Genomic DNA, 22,069 nt, shown 5'->3' on the forward strand with positions numbered 1-22,069 from the left:
GTGGGGTGCATTTTAAAATTATTATTAGTGCTTAATTGGCAAAAAAATAAGTATTAAAGAGTGCACTACAGAGAGAAAGGTCAAGGGAGAAAAATAATGCATGTGTGCGTGTGTGTGTGCGTGTGTGGGGGGGGTGGGTAGGGGGGTGTATCCTCTTGTGTGTTGACATGGTTAGCTGCTGACCTAGCTACTCAATGTTCATTTAGTTTATTTCATTACATTACTGGGTGGGATGGGGTTGGCTAAAGCGTGCTTTGAGGCACAACAAGTTGGAATGAAGCATGTATAGCCCTACAAACAATGTGACGCCATCATCCCATTGTTCTCATATCACATTCAAACGACTGACCATAACTTAATAACCGATTGACGCATTATTTCTGAATTCAATAAGATGGATCTTGCATTTCAATTGGTGTATGAACATTGCCACATCTTTTTGTACACAGTTGTTTCAGTTGTACACATGTTTTTAGTACACAGATAAATACCTCACAATAACGAGTCAACGCAATATAGAAGAGTCCCGTCAGATGTGTATACTCAGGGGACGAACAGTGAGCAGTGAACACAACGTGAAAGTACTACAGTGTGGTTTTGCGTGTGCTCATAGGCAACAAATGGGACAGGGAAGCAAGGAACAAAAACAGCAACTCGAGGCATGATGGAGGGAGACACAGCAAAAAGAAACCGGGTATTTTCATGGAGGCCGACCTTTGGGATTTGTGTCCCCCTGGCAGCGATAGTCTAGGGCACCGAGACAGGTCTGACATTTCAGACAGTCAGCCCTTTAATGCACACCTGCAGGGCACAACACAGAACACAGACACTCTTCTTTCCCCATGGTCCCCTCTCACTCTCTCTCGCTCCATTTCTTCCCTCGTCTATCTCTTCCTATCCGTCTCTATCTCGCTTTTTCTTGTCCTCTCTTGCTCTCCATCACTCCATCTCAGTCGCTCTCCCTCAATCCCTCTCTCTCTGCTAGGGCATCAATCTGTATTCATCCAGCATGCCATGTGCTTGTTTGCAACGGTAGTGTAGAGAGTGCTTAAGAACCTGCCATAAGCGGACTGTAACGTTAAGTAGATGGTGATTGGCTCTTGGCTGCCAACCGTTTTATTAATATGTGGGCGGGGCCTTTTGGATCGCATAGATGCTCTTATTTGTTTTGGTGTATTGGCATGGCTGGTAGCCAGTTACAGTGAAGACCACGCCCCACGGATACATTGAAACGTTCACTTGTGCCTTTTAAGGACATGGGTCGACTGTGATGCACACACACACTACAACGTGATGCATCGATGTGCTATACATTCGATTTAGTGTCTGACAATTGAAAATGGGAAGAGGGCTCATGAAAGACCCACCATTCTCTCACACACACACACACACACACACACACACACACACACACACACACACACACACACACACACACACACACACACACACACACACACACACACACACACACACACACACACACACACACACACACACACGTCATCGGCGGATGACAAACGACGTGCTAACATCAAAAGGGTGTACACAGCACGCTATCAAAGGACAGCGAGCTAATGAAGCAGGCGGCATGAGGCGGGACCGAACAGAATGGAGCACAGCCAGGGCTCTGACAATCGTATTAACGGGCTGTTCACAGAAGTGCACAGAGTCTGCAGTCCCTCTGTGTCCAGGCGATGCAGCGGAGCAGAGGTGACAGCAGCAGAAGAGCGATCGGGGAGGTGATGAGTAGAAGTATTGTAGATATAATGGTTTGTTTTAGGTGCACCGAATCGATAGCACTGTTTGTTTCAATAGTGTAACGGATGACTGCCAGACTCTATCTCCGTTCAGCAAACAGATGCCCGCACAAAAGCGAACGGGCGCAAACAACAATAAAGACTCGCTTTGAAACCAAACAATATTGGGTAAAGGTTTCAGCAAACAGAATGGTGCGGACGGGTTATGCTAGTTCTTACGATCAGCTTCACCAATCAATGAAAAATACAAGGAAATAGTCAGTTGTCCCAAATACTAGGGACACCCAGCATTGGGTGTCCCCCAATGTGTTGCACACCTCCGATCTTGCCACACCTCCACCCAACCCCCTTATGTTCTGTTGAAGCTTGCATAGCCTAGGCTAGGAAATGGAAGATGATGGAGGTAAAACTTCAAAATCAACATGGGACAGCCACAGTGGGATGGTTGCATTCCTAATGCTCCTTATCCATCTATTGTTAGTGTGTGACTAACACACATTCACACTTACACAAAAAAAAACAGGAGGGAGAGGGAGTGCCATTCATACTAGCGAGTGGCTCAGCCAGCAAATTAGCAGCATGGTGACAGTAGACTTCAAGAGTCATGTGACAGATTCCCTCCCTGGTTGCGATACTGTGGAAGACACAGCGTTATATCGTAGGACAGACAGACTGCTCTTTCAGAATGCATACACGACGTAAATGTTACCTTAATGTAACAGCATTATAAACTGGCTGCATCGGTCGATTGGGTCATGGTTGGCTTAGGGCGCACTCACACTAGGCCATCTGTACTGTGCCCAAGTACGTTTGCCCCCTAAAGTCTAGATGGTTTGGCTAGTGTGAGCACGCCATCCATACTCAAGTACAGTTAAATTCCGTGGCCTCAGTACACTTCGGAGAGGTGTGCTCAGGCCACGGTATAGATGGTGATGAGCAGAGCAACTTTGCCTAGTGTGAGTGCGCCCTTAGAGACCTTCTGAAAAATCTAGAATAACATTTATTGTTCTTATAAGTGCAGTGATGATTGTAAATTATGTAAAAGATCCACCAGGCAAATTAACTCAATAGCTTCTTTATTATACCCCTTAATCTTAAAGTATCTCATATCATACAATGTGCATATATATATTTATATATGAATATAAATACTTGTTAAAGCATATCTTTTCCCAGATTTGATTGAATCCAAATTTGTTATTTAGATTTTATCACATTTATCCTCTGTAGTTTAATTCTTCAGCCTTTATACCACACAAAGTAGACCTAGATGCTCATTTAAATTTTCTGCAGAATGTAAAAAAACAAATATTCTTATCTAGAACACAAGTTGTAGGGCAACTTGGTCCATGACCACTGAATAACCTCCAGAGTCTACTCTCTGGAGAGGTAGTGAATGTTCATTCCAGAGATTGCAATGCTGCCAGCCAATATCTAAGGAGGCGTTCCATATGGAGAGAAGGCCCTCCTGAAGCTTGTCACTTTTAACCCAGATACCCGCCCGCCCACTGTTCCTGTCAGTTTCCCATACATTAAACGGCCAAGCATTTGGTTATGTATTTCGATACTATTTCGAAGATTTTGGGGCCGTGCATATGGGGATCATTCTAACTCAAATTTTATCTGCGAAAAAGCTAATAGGCTAACTGGAAAGGTTTTGCTTCGCGTCAATGTGTGTAGTGTTTGGTTGTCCGGGCCACAAGACTTGCTTGTGCATTCCAACATTATCTTGACCACACAGGCCAGGCAAACTCTTCACTCCCATAAATCAATGGGAAGTGATTGTGTATCAGATAGCAACTGGTTTCATGTTGAGCACATCTCAGTTTGTCTTCTTTGAATGTGTAGGGTAGTCTATGATAAATTTGTGTATATTCAAGGTTAGGCTCTGTCTGGAACTCTAGTAGATGTTGTTTTTAACATGAGGCCTTTCAGGAAATAAATAAACAGGTATTTTTGGTTTGTCATTGTTTAACGGCTGGATTTTTAGGATCTCAAATATCATTTAAAAAAAAGATTGTGTTACCTTTTGGAGCTCAAGCCTTCTCTATAACACTTCACTTCTGGCAATTACTGCTATTCTTTAGCAGTGATAGTTTTTGTACTATTACTTACACTAAATATTATCTTATACTAAATTTCTACTTGGCCTTTAGTTTGTTTTTAGCTATGTATGTTGCATCTCTTATGCCATGTGAATTGGTACGGTAATGAAATAAAACTTGAATAACCCCAGAACAAATTGGCTAATAAATCCCCATGATTATTTAACCCACAGTCATTCTTGGCCACATTATCTTGTCAAGACAAAAACAATTTCTTTGCCATTCAGTCTGACTTTGTGTGTGCTTTGTGTCTGTTTGTTGGTAATGGGTCTCCCAGTGTAATCCAACAACAGTAATGAATTACCTCTGATTCCTTAATGCATAAAGATTAAATCCCCAAGCTGTGTTTCCATTGCTTGAGTTTTGGTCTCAGGTAATACTACCCCTGCTGTGCAAACGCTGGCGTGGTCACCTTGGTTACCATTTGCATAGTGTGTCACTAGTGTGTGTGTGTGTGTGTGTGTGTGTGTGTGTGTGTGTGTGTGTGCGCAGTAATATCGTAATATAATGCCAGAGGAGTGGGGTGAAATTCCGAATCCAGAGAAACGCCCCTCTCATGACCACGATCCAGTCCTCCGTCCACTGCTAAACACACACGTTACAATTGCACCTGCAACAATGACACCTCGATGGATCGCCATATGCATTTAAATACAATAAAAAAGCACACATCGGAAATTGCATTCCCTTTTATATCAACTGCATTATAGCCTACATATACGGCAGTGAGGTTGTGCTAGGGATGTAAAACAATAGGCACAGAGACACAAAAACAGTCTCCTCATGCGGCCCTAAATCTAGCACCAAAATTCACCCAGTTGAAAAGCCAAACAACGTTTCCAGATGAACAGTAGCAAGCCGACGAAGCCTGACGTCGAGGTGGCTAACGTGCCATCATCATGTATCACTTACTCAGGGTCCCGGGTCCCAGTCCCTGGTCTTTGGAGGCGGGTGGAGTGCCGCTCTGTCGCTCGAAGTTGCCAGGGTTGGAAAAATAATCCCTGAGTCTCGGGAGCTCTCTTCCGGCTTCTAACATTTCAGTGTGGAGCTCCAGGGCTGTCAGGATGTATTGGTCCCGTAATAGCTGTGCGGCTATGGCATCAATGGACACCCGTGTGTCCGCGGTGCCGCCTGTCATCGCGGCGGTGGCTGCGGCCGATACGGAGATCCCCTCGGCGCTAGGGCTGGTTCGGTTGCTAGACAGCAGCAGGGTCGGCGGCTCGGCGTCTACAGGTGTAGCAAACGGGTTGGTTGGGTTGCCCGGAGGCCCCGGGCTTGCACCTCCGTTCGGGCTCCGCTCTGTGTCCGTGGTTTCATTGGGTCGTCGTTCAGCCTCTTCCTCTGAGTCGCTGAGGTTAAACGGGTTGACGCTACCCGCCGCCATTATTGCACTATCGAGATGTATGGTGTTTTTTTTTGCAGCCCCTCCAGTGTAGCTAATAATCAGACTCCTTCCTGACTGTACGGACTAGCTAGCAGGATGGCTAGCGTTGACAGGGGAGAGACGGGTTGTGAGTGGTCGAGATAGAGAACCTCATCCCAAAGCCCGCCTCTTGATAACAATGCCAGGGTTTGATAGGATGCTGGACAGACGGAAAGAAAACAGGGAAGGTCATATTCCACAGCTGATAAAGCTACACAATACACGTCCTTTTTTTAATATCAATTAGTTTTAATTTGAAAACAGTATACAGTTAATTATTAACATAAATTACATTTTTATATATTTTTTATCGATGGTGTTTGTAGCTATCCAGGAATCTAATATTGGAACTACAATACCCAGCGTGCAGCGAGGGAAAAAGCAGTCCATCGCCGAGCATGACACTCACAACAAGGAAGTGGATACTTGCAGTGTCTGACTTTGTTTCTCTAATCTTCTTAGAAGACAGTACGACAGGTTTTGCCTAAGTACGTAGGTAGGAGCCTTTAGCTCTCTCGGATGTCACTGAGTTTATACTAGGCTCGTGAATTTGATTTGATTATTTGCTCAACTAGAATCAGCCTATGAGATGGAGCCACTAACAAGGGTTTGTATTGGAAAAGAAGATACTTGAATCGCCGCTTCATTCATTCGGGATGAGATAGTAACGCATCAAATATTAGAGTTCTCCACTAAAGACGGATTTGGAAAAAGGTAAGGCTGTCTAGGAACACGAATAGTATATTGTATACGATTGATATAATTGGAATAGATTCACAATTTTTTTAACTATCGGATTTATTGTGGAGTATGTTCCCCCCTCCCCTGTTGACATGCAGATTAATCAACCAGCAATATTTCGTTATAATAATGAACGATTCAGTTTGATCTGAAATATTTGGAATGATGTTGATACACAGCATCTGCAGTAGTAAAAACTACAAATTAAAAACATATTTAAATATAAAAGAAAAAATATATAGGCCTATATATATATTTTTTTTTTTTTGGCCAGCCGGGCACTTAAGCCAATGGGGGCAAGCCAAAGGGACAGTGGTTTGGGCTACTGTTGCCATCTCCTGTGCACGTGCCTGTCACTACACATAAACAGCATGTTCTTCTGGTTAATCCTCTTTCCCCTTCTCTCACAATGTACCGTGCATGCTCTCCCTCGGCTTCGCATTCATGTATTCATTCAAATAGCAATTTCAAGTCCATGGCATTTTTGGCTCATGAAATAAAGTATTGCATATTACTGTTCCTTCCACCATGACCACCGTCCATCCCACCCCATCTTCCAGGACAGCGGCTGCTCCTGACCACATCACCCTCCGTTCACCATGCGGGTGGTCACCTTCTTCCTGGTGGGGCTGGCGGTCCATGTGGTATTCTTCGTGTCCATCTTTGACATCTACTTCACCTCTCCGCTGGTGCACGGCATGACGCCCCAGACGGTCTCGCTGGCGCCCCCTGCCTCCAGGATCGTGCTACTGGTAGCCGACGGTCTCAGGGCGGACAGCCTCTTCTCTCTGCTCCCCAACGGCTCATCCAGAGCGCCCTACCTGAGGTGAGAGGATCCACCGCCCCCTGAGAGATATTAATGAATTCCAGCAATTGAGGCCAGGGTTGTTGAAGGGCTGAAGGTTTTCAAAGTCAGTATTTTTTTTGCCCAGCCTGATATCAGAAGAGGGGTATCAACAAAACATACTATCTGATAAAGGATGGTAAAATAAGATAGTTTTCTTTATGAATCCCAAATAAGAAGTTAGGGTTTAACATTCAGCCCTTAACAGTTTGACGTTATCTATTTAGATTATCATATATTACTGCCTTTGCATTACAGAATAAATACCCTCGTTTTGGAACAGACATACATAACATTGTATTCATCAAGTTTATATATACTGTAATATTAGGTCCTTCATTCAACGTGCATGTACTGTATATGTGTTCACTCAGTTCTGCGTTTGCCTAAATGTGTCAACTGTGTTTGCCTGATGTGAACTTGTTACATATAACATGTGTATATATGTCACACATATGTGTCACATGCGTCTGTTGCTGTAGTTTAGTCCCTGCTGTATTACATCTATATGATCATATTTGTATGTTCCTTATGTGTCCATAACAGAAGTGTGATGGAGGATCGGGGAACCTGGGGTGTGTCCCACACACACGTGCCCACCGAGTCCCGGCCAGGCCACGTGGCCCTCATCGCTGGCTTCTACGAGGACGTCAGCGCAGTCGCTAAGGGTGGGTACATGCGCTATGCATGGGTGAGTCAGTGCGTTTACATGACACTCAAGAAAAGTCAAATTATTATGATTGGATGATTAAGATGCATGTATACACCATGTATACACTCCTTGAATTGGGTTTCTCATAGTCAAACCCGACACAAAGACTGTGTCGGGTTATCAGACTCTCTGATACTTCTACAACAAGTAAAGACTTATAGTGGGGATTATCTCGCCCATGGGGGAGATGGAATTGGGGGAATGCTATACACGGACGGGCGGGGGAGGGGCTGCTCCGGCGGGAGAAAGATGTTTTCAGTAGACAGCTGTCAATTCACTTCGGGTCCATGTAATTTCTCAGACGCTCCATTGTTCCGACCTCTCAGTAACCCGAAAAATTCCCATCGGTCCTACAGCCCACAAGTCCGACATCTCTTTATTTAAAAAAATAATAAACCCTCCGCTCTGACATCCCATTGTTCTGACCAGCTTTTGGATCACCTATGCGGCAGAGCCCGCATATGACAACAATCCCTTTCTCCTCCATGTTCAGTTCAATGTGGACTTCAGAGAGTCAAAGCCAAAGTTCCTTTCCCCCAAATTCCTTCTCCCCCATGGGCGAGATAACCCCCCACTAGGCGTCTTTACTTGTTGTGGAAGTCGGAGACCCGACGCAGTCTTTAAGCTTCATAATATCAGAGAATATCCCCGTCAGTTTCGGCCGCGGTGCAATGAATGAAAAAAGATTGTAAACATGTCGGAAGAAAAAAACATTTATTTTGAGGTGACATGGACCCGAAGTGAAGTGACAGCTGTCAGCTGAAAACATCTTTCTCGAATGCAGCCTGAGTTTGTTGTTGCTGGTGACGTAAAGAGGTCAGCCGGTGGCTCTATTACCACAAACTGAAATGGGTACAGCGCCACCTATCGTACCGGGGCATGACATGCTTCGGCCAATGAATCGATTTACTCACCTCCATGTATAACCGGACAATTACAAGTAGTCCAATTGTTGAGCATAGTCAAACTATGGCTTTAATCGGATTAGGCTGTGCATGTAAACGTACTGACTCAGTACATTTACATGTATTTAGTGTTTATGTTGGTAAGATGGAGCATAGAATAGCATCGTGGTTGTGAAAAATGACGTTTAAAGGTGACATATTATACCACCAGGTGTAAGTGTGATTTGCCGTTACTAGCCGTTTTGAAAATCTGCCTCTTTTGACATCACAAGAGGGTGTGTTCACCTAGATGTATGACGGATAGATGAGCAACGTTTGCTTCAGTCCACTGGGTAGGCTGATAGATTGATCTATCCAGCGTACATCTAGTTGGACACGCCCACTTGTGGTGTCAGAAGAGGCAGATTTCCAAAAAGGCTTGTAATGTCTAATCACACTTACACCTGGTGGTATAATGTCACCTTTAAGATGTTTATCATATTTTATAACATCATTCATATCGTGTGTGTACCTGTGTCTATGCGTGTGTGTATGTATGTCTGATGAGAAGAAAATAGATTAGAAAACTTTATTGTTTTTACAATCGTTTCTGATGGCCATAAAGACAACAATTGACATCAACCAGCACAAAAGTGCAATCGATAATGTGAATTATTGAGATAATCATTATTTTTGCATGCCAATTGAGGTGGGGATAAAGGAGATCTTGAAAGTAGTTAAACTTAAAATTGTTAAAAGTTAAAATCTACTAACTTTAGAAATGAGCTGAAATTAGATACTGTAACATATATTGCAAACTAAACTACAATGTGATAAGAGGTAAAAACACTGCTTCTTTGCTTCTACAAGCTCCCACTACATGGCACAGTTGAGTGTTTCCTTGATCCACCATTGCTGTAAAGTAATTGGCCTGATGGAGTGAACGGAGAGTACGCAACTCTCTCTCTCTAGGGCTCTGCCCCTGGTATAACCAATATGATTGTGTGTTTGTAGGCTGGAAGGAGAATCCTGTGGAGTTTGACTCTGTCTTCAATGAGAGCAGACACACCTGGAGCTGGGGCAGCCCGGATATCCTGCCAATGTTTGCTAAAGGTACACATGCATTGCCTGCACACTCATGCACGCACGCACACACGCACAACGATGCACGGACGCACATGCATATGCATAATGCATCCCCCCCAAAAAAAACGGTCCATAGATACAACCTCCATGTTCCATAGCCTAATTTTGTTTGGGCACACACACACACGGATGAAATAAGATGATTAAACATATTGATGAATAGATGATCTCAGGGTATCAATGCATTGAGATGAGCAAAAGCGGAGTTGCATGCAATCTCAAATACACTGTATATATTTCACAGCACATTCATCTTTCCCACCAAATGAATACGACTGGGCTATTCTTAACCTGTCCTTCCTGCCTCCCTGCTCTCCCGCTGTCCTGCTGACTGCGCTCTGGTCTCACCCTGCCGACCGCACTCTCCTGGATACGCCAGGTGCCAGCGGGGATCACGTGTACACCCACACCTACCCGGCTGCGGAGGAGGACTTTGCCTCCACCGATGCCTCCAGACTCGACACCTGGGTGTTCACGCAAGTCAAGGTGAACGCCGCCTCCCTGTTTAAAGATAGCCTGCTATATAGACGGATACAACTTTATGATCCACCAACCAGGGGGGGAATTGGGGCGCTAGAGCACATAGAAGTATGACAGCCAAAGTTAAGATAAACAGAGTACAAAAAGAGTATTAGTATAGTAGTATAGTAGTATAATAGTATAGTATATAGTAAACATATACTATTGTAATGAACAATCAACACACAAAGAATCAACAAATCACCAAACAAACGACAAACAAATGATATTTATTGTCAAAAGTCGCATGTATCCTCTGTAATCCCTTTTCTCCTCCGCCAGGCGTTTTTCCAGTCGGCCAGGTCCAACTCCAGCCTGAAGGACATTCTGCTGGAGGATCAGAACGTCTTCTTCCTCCACCTGCTTGGCATCGACACCAATGGCCACGCGCACCGGCCCCTGTCACGGTGAGTAGTAGACCCCTGGGAATGGAGCCCAACCTACAGATGGATCTGCTTTAGATTCAGTCGTTCTTTTGGTTGGTTTTCTTTTCCACTTTTGATTGTTTCACTGAGTTGTATGGTTCAGAATGTGATTCTGATGTGTTGCCGAAACAAGGTATTTGTCTTGGTTTTGGTGCAATGAAAAATTTGAGACAAATCCAAAAACGGTACCATCATTGAAAATTAAGAATATTAAATCGATATAATTAAATAATTTCATCTAAAATATGTGTAGAATTGCATTATTTAGTTTTTTATAATAAAGAGATCAATAAACAAACATGACTGTCATACTGGTATTAGCAAGCTACGTCTAGTAGCTCAATCTTGTTTTCCACACAAATCTCATATTGCACCAGCTTGATCCTGAATCAGTGTACTTTGTGTTGTTTTGTGTGGCTGTGTCGCTGGGCCCAGGGAGTACCAGGAGAACATAGCACTGGTGGACTCAGGTGTAGCAGAACTGGTCTCTGTCATAGAGGACTTCTACCATCACGATGGCAGGACCGCCTACGTGTTCACCTCAGACCATGGAATGACCAACTGGGGTAAGAAAGACCCAGCCCTTCCATTGGTTTCAATTGTATATATATATATAAGGGTATGTTTTATTTCATTTACAATGTTATTATAATATTGTTATGATGAAATTAGCATGGTATTATAAAGCTATAATGGCTGTCACATCACATTACAATAACAATGTTGGTGTTTTGTAGTTATGGATGTAGTCTTTTCAAATTGTGTGTGTGTGTGTGTGTGTGTGTGTGTGTGTGTGTGTGTGTGTGTGTGTGTGTGTGTGTGTGTGTGTGTGTGTGTGTGTGTGTGTGTGTGTGTGTGTGCATGCGCATCTAGGTTCCCACGGTGCAGGCCATGCCTCTGAGACCCTCACTCCTCTGGTGGTGTGGGGGGCGGGTGTCCAGGCCGCTCAGAGCCCCTCAGAGCCCCAGCAGTACACCGATGGATACCAGCAAGGTACCAGGCCAACACTTTATCTCATGCTGAATTTAGAAACCTCTGACAAGGCTGAGCTGCACTGCACTGAATCATGGTATGGACATACAATTTCCATCCATTAGAAGTTATCACCTTTTTAATACATGTGGATCTGTTTTTTGTTATTGACAAAGATTGGAATCTCGAGAAGTTTCGCAGGGTGGATGTCAATCAGGTGAGCCACCTGATGAGCGCTTTTTGATGATCTCACATCCGACAAACATTTGCCCGTATGATAAAATCAATGATCAAATGATTTTTCTATCCTGTCTTTGCAGGCGGACATTGCCCCCCTCATGGCGTCACTGATCGGAGTGCCGTTTCCCCTCAACTCTGTGGTTAGTCAAAAGTCGATGAATTCAAATTTGTTAGATATGTTATGTCATCATGCTGCATTGCATATTACCTGTTACCATTATTCTGTTCATTGCAGTATTTAAAGTTCTAATACTTTACTTTTCTTCCTGTTTGTGTTCATGGAAGAAAAATTATTGCTTTTATATTAATAATTATATTTTTGCTAACAAAAACATACCCAGTCACAAATACTTTAGACAGCCACATTTCCATAGAGCTATCCAAAGTTATCCAAACCTCTTTATTTTCCAAAGAGTCATGCCATTTATTCCCAGAAAACACTGGCACGTTTCTAAAAGTGGCCTGCAGTGGCCACAGAAGTACACTATAAAACTTTAAAATAAATTTAAGTATTTGAATATTGTGTCCTTTGTCCCTCAAGGGTATGTTGCCTCTGTTGTACCTGGACAACAGTGGGCGATTCAAGGCAGAGAGCATGTACACCAATGCCATGCAGATGCTGGAACAATTCAAGGTACAACTGAATGAGTGCATACTGAAACAACCCATCCGGTCACAAGTAGAACATTGGTTTAGCATTAGCCGACTCCCTCTCTGGGTCAAATACAAGCTATTGTTTGCTATTGCTATGTTTTAATTCTGCATGCTTTTTGACTTATATGCTTAACTGGTGCCTGCTGATTAAGTGTTGATGCGACACACCTGTCCTCCGCTCATTGAAAGTGATTGAAGGGGAGTGTACAGGGGAGCCTGCAGCCCCACCCCACAATGTAAAGAACCTGTAAACCTGAATTCAAGGTGGAATCAGGGGGTTGGGTTCTCCTTTAATATACAGAAAACTGTAGATGAGCACTGATAATTCCTATGTTTATGTTAAAAAATTCCTTTGTTTATAAAAGCTGACAAATGTGTTAAAATCGTGTGTTCCTCCAGGTGAAAATGACTCAAAAGAAGGAGACCACGTTGTCTTTCCTCTTCACCCCATTCCAGTAAGTATATTCTTCACTGTATTTTAAGGGCTTTACACTTTTTTGAAATGTTACAATCAAAACCTTGGACCCAGTTTTGTTGTTTTAGTTTTTCTTGTCTCCCCCAGACAGCTGAGTGAGACACATCAAGGAGAGCTCATCAGACAGATCAAAATACTGATTCAGCTGGAGAAATATGAGGACGCAGTGAGTTATTTGTTTAAGAAAATACAATAAAAAAAACGAATTATTGTAGAATAATAGGAAAGGACATCTTTACATTTCCACAGGCCTATCATTAGACATATAGGCTGACAATTGCCTCATAAATGGAATATATTGAACTCTCTCCTCAGATCACGCTGTGCAAGTCTACGATAAGCGAAGCCCTGGAGGGCCTTGTCTACTACCACACCTACGACAGGTTCTTCCTCGGCTGTAGTGTGGTGCTGGGATTTGTAGGCTGGACCTCATATGTAGTCCTTCTGATCCTCAAGACCCACGCCAGCCTGAGGAGGCCACCAGGCCTTGCAAACATGGTACACACACACGCGCGCACACCCTCAATCAAATTGAATAAAATAATGTACTTGGCCAGCTGCATTCTGTTTATGTGCTTAATTTGTGCGTGTGTGTGTGTGTGTAGATTCCGAGCCAGACCCTAACAAGGCTGTGTGTGTGCGTCACCGTGGTGATTTCAGTGTTCCTGGTGATCCAAAAGAGTCCCCTAACATACTACATCTACTGTCTGCTGCCAGTCCCCATTTGGTACTCAGTCCTCAAAGAGTGAGTAAAAACACACAAACACAAATTTGCATACAAGCGCTATGAAGTGTGTATTACCCACACACACACTAATACATTTTCATTGCCCATTCTCAAAAGATCAAAGCAACAATCAAGGCTTTGTCCAGTCAGGCTTTCAGTGTGATAAAAATGAGATGAAGCGTTTCATCCATTCACACCTCACTGCCTACTCGCCTGGATGAATGGGTGAAATTAGGTTTCTCCATCAGAATTGTGTTGTTGTTGTTGTTTTTTCAGGTGTGGAACTCTAATGGATCTGGTTCGCTCTGTGCCCTCGCTGCCTCTGTGGAAGTGTCTGGGCTACTTTCTGCTGATCGCCTTTGGCATTGAGCTGCTGGTAATGACACAGCTGTACTACAACCAGGCTTCCTCGAAGACATCCCACAGGAAAAATCTATAAATATATAGATCATTTCTTGTGTTTGTGTTCAAACATTGATCTGTGATTCATTGACGTATTTGCTAACTTGAACATTTGATTGTTAAGGTATGGATTAACTGTGCTTTTGGTCCTATGGATTTAAAGTGTTGTCTTTGCTGCCCCCAGGTGGTGAGTTTCTTCCATCGCGCTATGCTGACGGTGGGTCTGGCAGCGCTCTCTCTCTGGCCAATTCTGACGGGACTCTACAGCCAGGCAAAGGTACAGCACATACATGTTCAAGAACCAAAAGAGGTTATAGTGTTATATGGCTCCTAACTGATTCATAATCAGTTAATTATTCATTGCAGTTTTAATCAGTCAAACAATGAATTATTGATAACAAGTAAAACTAATTAAAAATACAACTAATTTAAACTTGAATATTAAAATGTGTCCTTTCTGTCATCTAGTAAAAGACAAGTGGCAATTTGCTCAAACTAATTGCCAGTAATGGTTGACACTTTAATTGAATTATAACATCTCCAAAAAGGAAACCAGTTATAATCATATGAAGGCTAGCTACACTACCCTCACTGTAATTAAAAATGAAATTGCCTTATTTTTCTTCTACTCTTAGTATTTAAAAACCTCTGCCCTACTTTTGCTAATCGCCCTTGTGCAATTCATGAGGGCACAGCACAAATTTTCCCTAGGTTTTTATTTCTGGAAATATCCTTGGTTTTTATTCCCAGATTGGAGTTATTCCCAGTGTCTTGGTTTTTCTGTAATCATCCACGACGTTTAGAGTGACACTAAAGTAAGGCCAGAAAGGCCTTGGTTGTATGTGCTCCTGACCAGTCCTTGTGTGTGGTTCTAGTTCCACTCAGTGAGCTGGACGCTGGGCTGCATCTGTCTGTCCACCTTCCCCCTCATGCCGGTGGTGGGCCGTGAGGCCAACGTGCACTTTGTGTGAGTCTTCAACCCACCGGGATCACTTCCTGTCTCTCACGCGTCGCGTTGCCTTCCGTCCAGTGTCAACCTATTTCGACTGAGTTCGCTTAAGTACAGCTCCATACATGGTTTTTGTTTTCAGCACCTGTGCAGGTGTGCTCACCCTCTTCACCTCGGCCTGCTATCTGTGGTCGGCACGGCGACGGGCACCGCTGCACCTCGGTGACAAACAGCAGTTCTACGCCCAGGTATTGTATGCTTGAGTTTCTGCGTGTATGTTTATGTGTTTTTTATGAAGTGTGTTCATACCACCACATTGTTAAACACCTGATCCTGATTGGTCATTATTCTTCAATAACGGGACACCTGTGCCTTTTATCAGTTCCAAATCAATGCCCTACAATTCTGACATTAAAAGCAACAGTCCAATACTATCAACCAGATGTTTCCTTGACAACACAAAACACCAAGCAGGCCAACCAGATGGAGCTCAAAGCATTGCGAAAGAATATTGAAATTGTTGCAGATTTTAAATTGATTAAAAGCCAATAACGTTATAATCAATATCTCTCTTTTAAAATTGTGGTACACACAAAATATTGCCATACATAATAGGTGAATATTACTGTACTTTCACACCAAATGCCACCGTTTGGTGGAACCATCGTTTGCCTGGTCGCAGTGTCACATGAGTTTGGTCGCGTGACAAGTCATAATCCATCGCTATATATGTATATGATTGACGTATATGATTTGTGCAAGTTTTGTCAGGCAAATTTAGTCACGCTTGTATGAGGAAGTTGAGTTGTTGTGGAAGTACCAGAGACGGAGAAGCGTCGGAGAAGCCGATGCAGTCTATTCATAATATCATCCGTAGGCGCACACAGCTTTTGGCCGTGATATTATATATTATATTATATAGATATTTATATATTATATTATATAATAACATATAATATTATATATAGAGCTCTGGGAGTCGCAAATGGCAACAATCACTTTCTCCTCCAAGCTGCGGTTCACTTCGGACTGCAGGGAATGGAATGGTTGGCCCGGCCGGTTGAACGCTGATTGGCTGTTACGTTATGTTTTCGTCACTCAGGGAGTGAACACTGATTGGCTGTCATCACGCGACTGCCACGGCAAAGTTCAAATATTTCAACTGGAGCGAAAGTGTCGCGTCGTGTCGCGCTACTAAATCCTGGTGAACGCGCTGGCCCATGCCAGGGCGTTCGTGCCGCGCCACATGTCAAATCTTGCCGCAGGTTTTTCTAGCGATTAAAAGTCGCCTGATACGCGTCTCTACGTTGACTTTGTATGGAGTCGCCCCGTCGCATGTGGTGTGAACGTACAGTTATACCATTAGGTGTGAGTGTGTAATCCAGGTGTGAGTGTGTTAGCACACACACTCAGCTCACACCTGGAGTGAAAACGGCTTGTAATGGCTTATCACACTCACACCTGGTGGTATACTATGTCCCCTTTAACTTCAAACAACGGGACAGCTTGGTTGTCCTTTCCACGCTTGACTCTGATCTCTGTTCCCAGATGCTTCACGTGGCAGTGTGTGCGTACGTGCCCACGCTCACACATAGCAGTCTGGAGCAGAAACAAGGCCTGCCTCTCGTCAACCAGATCATCAGCTGGACCACGCTAGGTAGGGGGGTGGGTGGGTGGGTGGGTGTGTGTGTGTGTGTGTGTGTGTGTGTGTGTGTGTGTGTGTGTGTGTGTGTGTGTGTGTGTGTGTGTGTGTGTGTGTGTGTGTGTGTGTGTGTGTGTGTGTGTGTGTGTGTGAGACAACGTTATGGAATGGATCCCTGTAAGGAAATCTAACTTTTTCTTTAGCTTGATTTGTTATTGTAGTTAGTCACTGGGTCTAACCAAGTCTCGCTCAAGGAGGAGTCTCACTCTGGAATCTTTGTTGCCGTAAACAACTTGGTGGCACTAGTTTCTCCAGCTCTCAATTCTACTATTCTCTTCCTGCAACAACTCAACTCTTGTTCATTTAGAGTAAGACATCTCCTTATGCCCCTTTTCCACCGACAGTACCAGCTCAACTCGCTTCGACTTAGCCCGCCTTTTCTTGCGTTTCGATCACCAAAATTAGGTACCTGGCAATTTTTTTGTCTCACCTCCGTCGAGGTTCCAAGAGAGCTGATCTGATACTTTTGTGTGACGCCACTGGACGAATAATGATGAGCACGACGTCCGAGCCTGACACCCGACACCCGGCATCTTCAAATACTAGCATCAGCGTTCAGTCAACAATAGTGATTGATTGTTGAACATGGCAGGATCAGTGCGCAAGAACACGCCGTGGACCGTGACAGAGGTGGAGACGCGCCCTGTGTGTTCATGTGTCGCGTGGATAAGTACACAACTGCAGTTTCGCGCATGCGTGCTATGACAACCCGCCCACGTTGAAGTTTAGTTTATGTTTACAGACAGTTATAATAACAATCCTAGCCTGTCAGTGGCTAAAAACAAACACTTCTCCTCCACCTACTCCTCCTGACCTTTGACCCCCGGCCCTCTCTGTGTCCAGGCTCCTCCATGGTGGTTCCCCTGCTGAGTTCCACCCGTCTCTTCCACCGCCTGCTCAGTGTGTTCCTCTCCCTCAGCGCCACCTTCCTGCTGCTCAGCACGGGGTGAGACCACACGCGCGCACGCGCACGCACACTCACTCTAGCACACACACTCTAACACACACACACACACACACACACACACACACACACACACACACACACATACTCTAACACACACACACACACACACACACTCTAACACACACACAAACACACACATACTCACACACATACACACACTCACTCACTCACTCACTCACTCACACACTCACTCACTCACTCACTCACTCACTCACTCACTCACTCACTCACTCACTCACTCACTCACTCACTCACACACAGTGTAAGTATTTAAGGTGATCAGTGTGTGTCTGTGTGTTGTTGTTGTCGTCACAGGTCGGAGGCCCTGTTTCCTCCTATGCTGTCCTGGCTGATGTTTGTGTGGATCAACATGGAACAGGAGGCCATGCAGGCTAAGGGCACCTCCAGCAGACAGGAGGTCGGAGCTCATTGTATACTCCTCAGGTCAAATACTGAAGAGAATCTAGAGACACCCAAGTCTACTGATCAGGATGTTTCTGGTTCAACAACGACAGTGGTTCGGTTGTATAACACAAAAGAGGAAGAACAAGCAAACCTTTGAAATGACTGGTTCTAGGGGTTTTATGTGGGAAGGGAAATCCCCTGGAGCAATGCCAGATATTAGCCATCTCTGTGATGTCATCTGAAAGTACCATTCACTGCTCTCGTTCTTCGACAGCTGTCCACGATGGACTTCGCTGACAACATCGACATCACCAGGATACGGCAACTGAAGTTGGATGACATCAGAAGATCCTATTTCTTTGTATCCTTATTCATATTGTTTACGGTCACAATTTTTTATTAAAAATAGGCAAAATAAGACAATATTTAATATATTGCAATGGAGTAATAAATGTACTATAGGGCATGCTGTTTTATGCATTCTAATTCATCAGATGGCAGTGCCTTGTTTAGCCCAAAAGAGGCAGTAGCCCAAAAGCTGACCCATGGTATGTACATGAGGCATGTTAGGACCGCTAGTCCTGTTTTGGCTCATCAAATCTAAAGAATCATTGACATGGTTTGGTTAAAATATTGAATATTGAGTTATTATTTACCTTACATCTGTTCCTCAGGTGTTCTTTATAATTACTGCTTTCTTTGGCACTGGAAACATAGCTTCAATTAACAGGTAGGTGTGTGTGTGTGTGTGTGTGTGTGTGTGTGTGTGTGTGTGTGTGTGTGTGTGTGTGTGTGTGTGTGTGTGTGTGTGTGTGTGTGTGTGTGTGTGTGTGTGTGTGTGTTAAGGTATACTCTTTGTGGGTGTGTGAATTTCAAAGTATATGTGTGTGAGTGGTTCAATAGGTCTTTACACACTCTAGAGACCTGTTGCCTGAGACCATCCCAATCTCGCTAGTTTACATTTCTCTCTGCAGATCAGTCTGTCCTCGATCCCATTCAAAGCTAGCCTTGGCATTGCCAGACCAAGCTCAATCGTAGATTGCACATTGGTCTGGGGAAGCTGCTGTCATTTTCTTCAGCACAAGAGGCGTGATCAACGGACCGAGTTAAATTGACTCTGCATGCAATTGGCTGCTTGCCGTCACTTCCCTGTCGTCATTGTGTTAAACCAGCCAATAGCACGCCAGGAGGAAAAGCCAGCTTGGTGATTGGCTCCCGCAAAAACGTATCAAAACTACTGCAGGGCGTACTCAAATCGCCAGCAGAATGGCCGGGGCTACCCAGTCTAATTCAAAGCCCAAATCCTTCAGCATCTTTTAGGGCTGCTAGATTATGAAAATCACGATTATTCAAACTTGTTGTTTTTGTTTGAAAACATAATGCATTTATTCAGCATTTCTCTCTAAAAATACACTTTGCAACTGAGAACTTTTGAATTTCCCCTTAAAAAAATACACAAGATTTTCTTATAGAAAATGTTCAAATAGAGAATAATTTACCAATATGTATCCAGCTGCAATTTCTATAAAATATTTAATGAATAAAATAAATATACTTAATAAAAAAGCGTTACTCTGATTGGCTAGAGACGACATAAAGGTCTCGGCCATATTTGGAAATCAATCGCTGACCAGCCAAGAGCAGACTGATAGTCATTGTGAAACGCCAAAGTGAATACCTGGACGGCCTCACATGTGTGACATTTTCATGAGAAAACAAGGCTGTAGCATTTGTGTTGCCCGATTAATGTAAGATAACAAGATGGTGTCATTTCCTTCCTGCCCGTCCTCAGCTTTGACCCGGCATCTGTGTATTGCTTCCTCACGGTCTTCAACCCCTTCATCATGGGCGGGCTGATGATGTGGAAGGTGTGAAACACACACAGACACATGCACGCACGCACACACACACGCGCACTCACATCTATTCATACACACATCCACAAGCTCTTTTCACACCCGTTAATTTTTTAGCCATATTAAGATTGTTTACTAACAGGGTTTTCCAAGCCCTATACTACATAGTTGAAGTTTCAAGTTATATTTGCCCTTGAACCGGCTCTTGCCTGTCATACAAATGGCCTTGTGGTTATGATGCACTACTGATCTAACTGAAAAACCTTTCTTATCGCAGGTCATCATTCCCTTCGTGATCGTAATGTGCACGTTTGAGACCATTCAGGTCACCACCCAGCTCTCGTCCAGGAGGTAAACCTGTCTCGTCTTTAACCTAAAAAGTGCAGCGTGTTTGAGTGCACCTATCGGGTGTTTAGATGTAAACGTCTCATCGTTGATTCAACACTCCTGTGTCTGTGTCCCTCTCTGTTCTCTAGCTTGTTCCTCATCGTGCTGGTGATCTCTGACTTGATGGCTCTGGTAAGCCATTTCCTCTTGGCCAATAGTATGTGTACCTGCCTGTCTGTCTGTCTGTCTGTCCGTCTGTGTGTTTTGATGTCATTTTTTTGCCTTTAGAACAGGGTGCTCCGCAACTCCTCACTCCATGCAATGCTATTCAATGTTTTCTAATGCCCTATATCTAATCCTATATAATCTATTCTGATTATGTAATACGTATTGAATGGACACTCCCTAACAACTTAAAGGCAACACCATATCCACCTGGTGGGGAGGACATTTCTTGTCAACAAAACGTTTATGCTAAAACAAGGGAGTTTCCCAGAATGTAGAGATGAATTTGGGGCAGACCTTAAATGGCGCTTTTGATTGGCTGTTTGATACAACCACATCCTCTCCTTTTCTCTCTAACCCCTCTTCCTTCCTCTTTCCTAACAACCCCCCTCCCCCCAGCACTTTTTCTTCCTGGTCCAGGACTATGGCAGCTGGTTGGACATCGGAACGAGGTAAATTAATGCTCTGGTCTATGTGTTATTTGCATTGGTTCTTCATAAAGGTAAACCCGCACACACCCAACTACCTACCTACCCACCCAAACACACACAAATGCACGCACGCACGCACGCACACACACACGCGCGTGCGTGCACACACTCGCCCACGCACGCACGCACGCAGGCATGCACACGCACGCACGCACGCACACGCACGCACGCATGCTTGCACACTCTCGCACACACACGCCCCAGTCTCACTAGCCTGTGTTCCTGTGGCTTCCTCTTCTGTCGTAGCATCAGCCACTATGTGATCGTGATGTCCATGACCATCTTCCTGATGCTGCTCAGCGTGGTGACGCACATCCTCACATCTCGCCAGCTGACCGTGTGGCGCCGACGAAAGAGCCACTTCCCCTGAAATGTGTGTGTGTGCGACCACAGTGTATTGTATCATGATGGTTCGGTAACAATAGGGAAACACTTTCCTGTTTTCTAGAATGAATAGATGTCCCCATGTGCTTTAAGGGTGACTATGTATAGAAATGTTTAACGATAGTATTCTCTAGAGGCTGTGCTGAGAAACACTGGTTTTGGAATGACTAGGCGTACTTGTACATTTGTGTGTAACTTGTTTTATAGACGACTGCCTGAGCTGCTTTTCTATCATTTAAGGTAAAGGGTTTCCCCAGCTGACCAGGAAAACACCATGAAAATAATATATTTTTTAATAAAGTCTGAAGAAAAGCAACTGGGCCAGAAAAGTTTTTTCGACTGCCACTGTGTCCACTGAGGCTTGTCTCCTAAGAATTTTAGACAACCATGTCGCATGTAAAGTGAAATGGTTCACATTACCATTGCCGGAGAGTTTAAGGGCCTGCACCCAGGTGATTGAATTGTACAGGTGCACTCCTCTGGCAGATTACAGTGTAATCTCATGTCAAATGTTTTTAGGACCAATTAAGGGAACTCTGATGCAGACTTACTCACAATCTCTAGCATCCAGTCTCTTGGCCATTTATGAATAAATGTGTCACATGTTTTCTGTCAAAAAAACTCAAATGTATTATTCAGCCTTCAAAATCAAACAAAATAAGATTAATTTGTCAACTAAAGGAATTTATCCTTTAGAATACTATATATATATATATATATATTTCTGCTAGGAA

At 43.9% G+C, this 22,069-nt stretch overlaps 2 protein-coding genes across 8 annotated transcripts in view; one reads left to right on the plus strand and one right to left on the minus strand.

Annotated features, from left to right (window-relative positions):
* The window catches only part of relch (RAB11 binding and LisH domain, coiled-coil and HEAT repeat containing), a gene marked incomplete at its 3' end in the record, with an annotated part of 37,698 nt that extends 32,385 nt beyond the window's left edge, over positions 1–5,313 (minus strand). For all 6 annotated transcript variants that reach the window (XR_014637475.1, XR_014637476.1, XM_084475348.1 and 3 more), the window contains exon 1: positions 4,778–5,313. Coding sequence is in view for 4 of the 6 variants with exons in the window: in XM_084475348.1 (XP_084331474.1) it covers positions 4,778–5,249 (472 nt within the window). The remainder of the gene's footprint in view (positions 1–4,777) is intronic.
* Positions 5,314–5,691: 378 nt separating this feature from the next.
* pign (phosphatidylinositol glycan anchor biosynthesis, class N) lies at positions 5,692–21,596 on the plus strand. 2 transcript variants are annotated; one of them, XM_084475695.1, is made up of 30 exons: positions 5,692–5,784; positions 5,864–6,002; positions 6,590–6,855; positions 7,420–7,541; positions 9,484–9,582; positions 9,995–10,101; positions 10,417–10,541; positions 10,995–11,125; positions 11,433–11,552; positions 11,708–11,748; positions 11,852–11,911; positions 12,313–12,405; positions 12,825–12,880; positions 12,988–13,066; positions 13,216–13,398; positions 13,506–13,645; positions 13,904–14,003; positions 14,214–14,306; positions 14,905–14,996; positions 15,121–15,226; positions 16,527–16,635; positions 17,524–17,626; positions 17,963–18,065; positions 18,327–18,413; positions 18,727–18,782; positions 19,845–19,920; positions 20,186–20,259; positions 20,385–20,427; positions 20,860–20,912; positions 21,198–21,596. In XM_084475695.1, exons 3-30 carry the CDS (start codon positions 6,629–6,631, stop codon positions 21,319–21,321), a joined length of 2,802 nt encoding a protein of 933 aa, XP_084331821.1. In that variant the 5' UTR covers positions 5,692–5,784; positions 5,864–6,002; positions 6,590–6,628; the 3' UTR covers positions 21,322–21,596. The 2 variants fall into 2 exon arrangements, with proteins under 2 accessions (XP_084331821.1, XP_084331820.1); XM_084475694.1 differs by having other exon boundaries at positions 5,730–6,002.
* Positions 21,597–22,069: the final 473 nt, after the last annotated feature.

Source organism: Micromesistius poutassou, assembly GCF_964030765.1.
Source record: "Micromesistius poutassou genome assembly, chromosome: 11".
Classification (NCBI taxonomy): domain Eukaryota; kingdom Metazoa; phylum Chordata; class Actinopteri; order Gadiformes; family Gadidae; genus Micromesistius; species Micromesistius poutassou.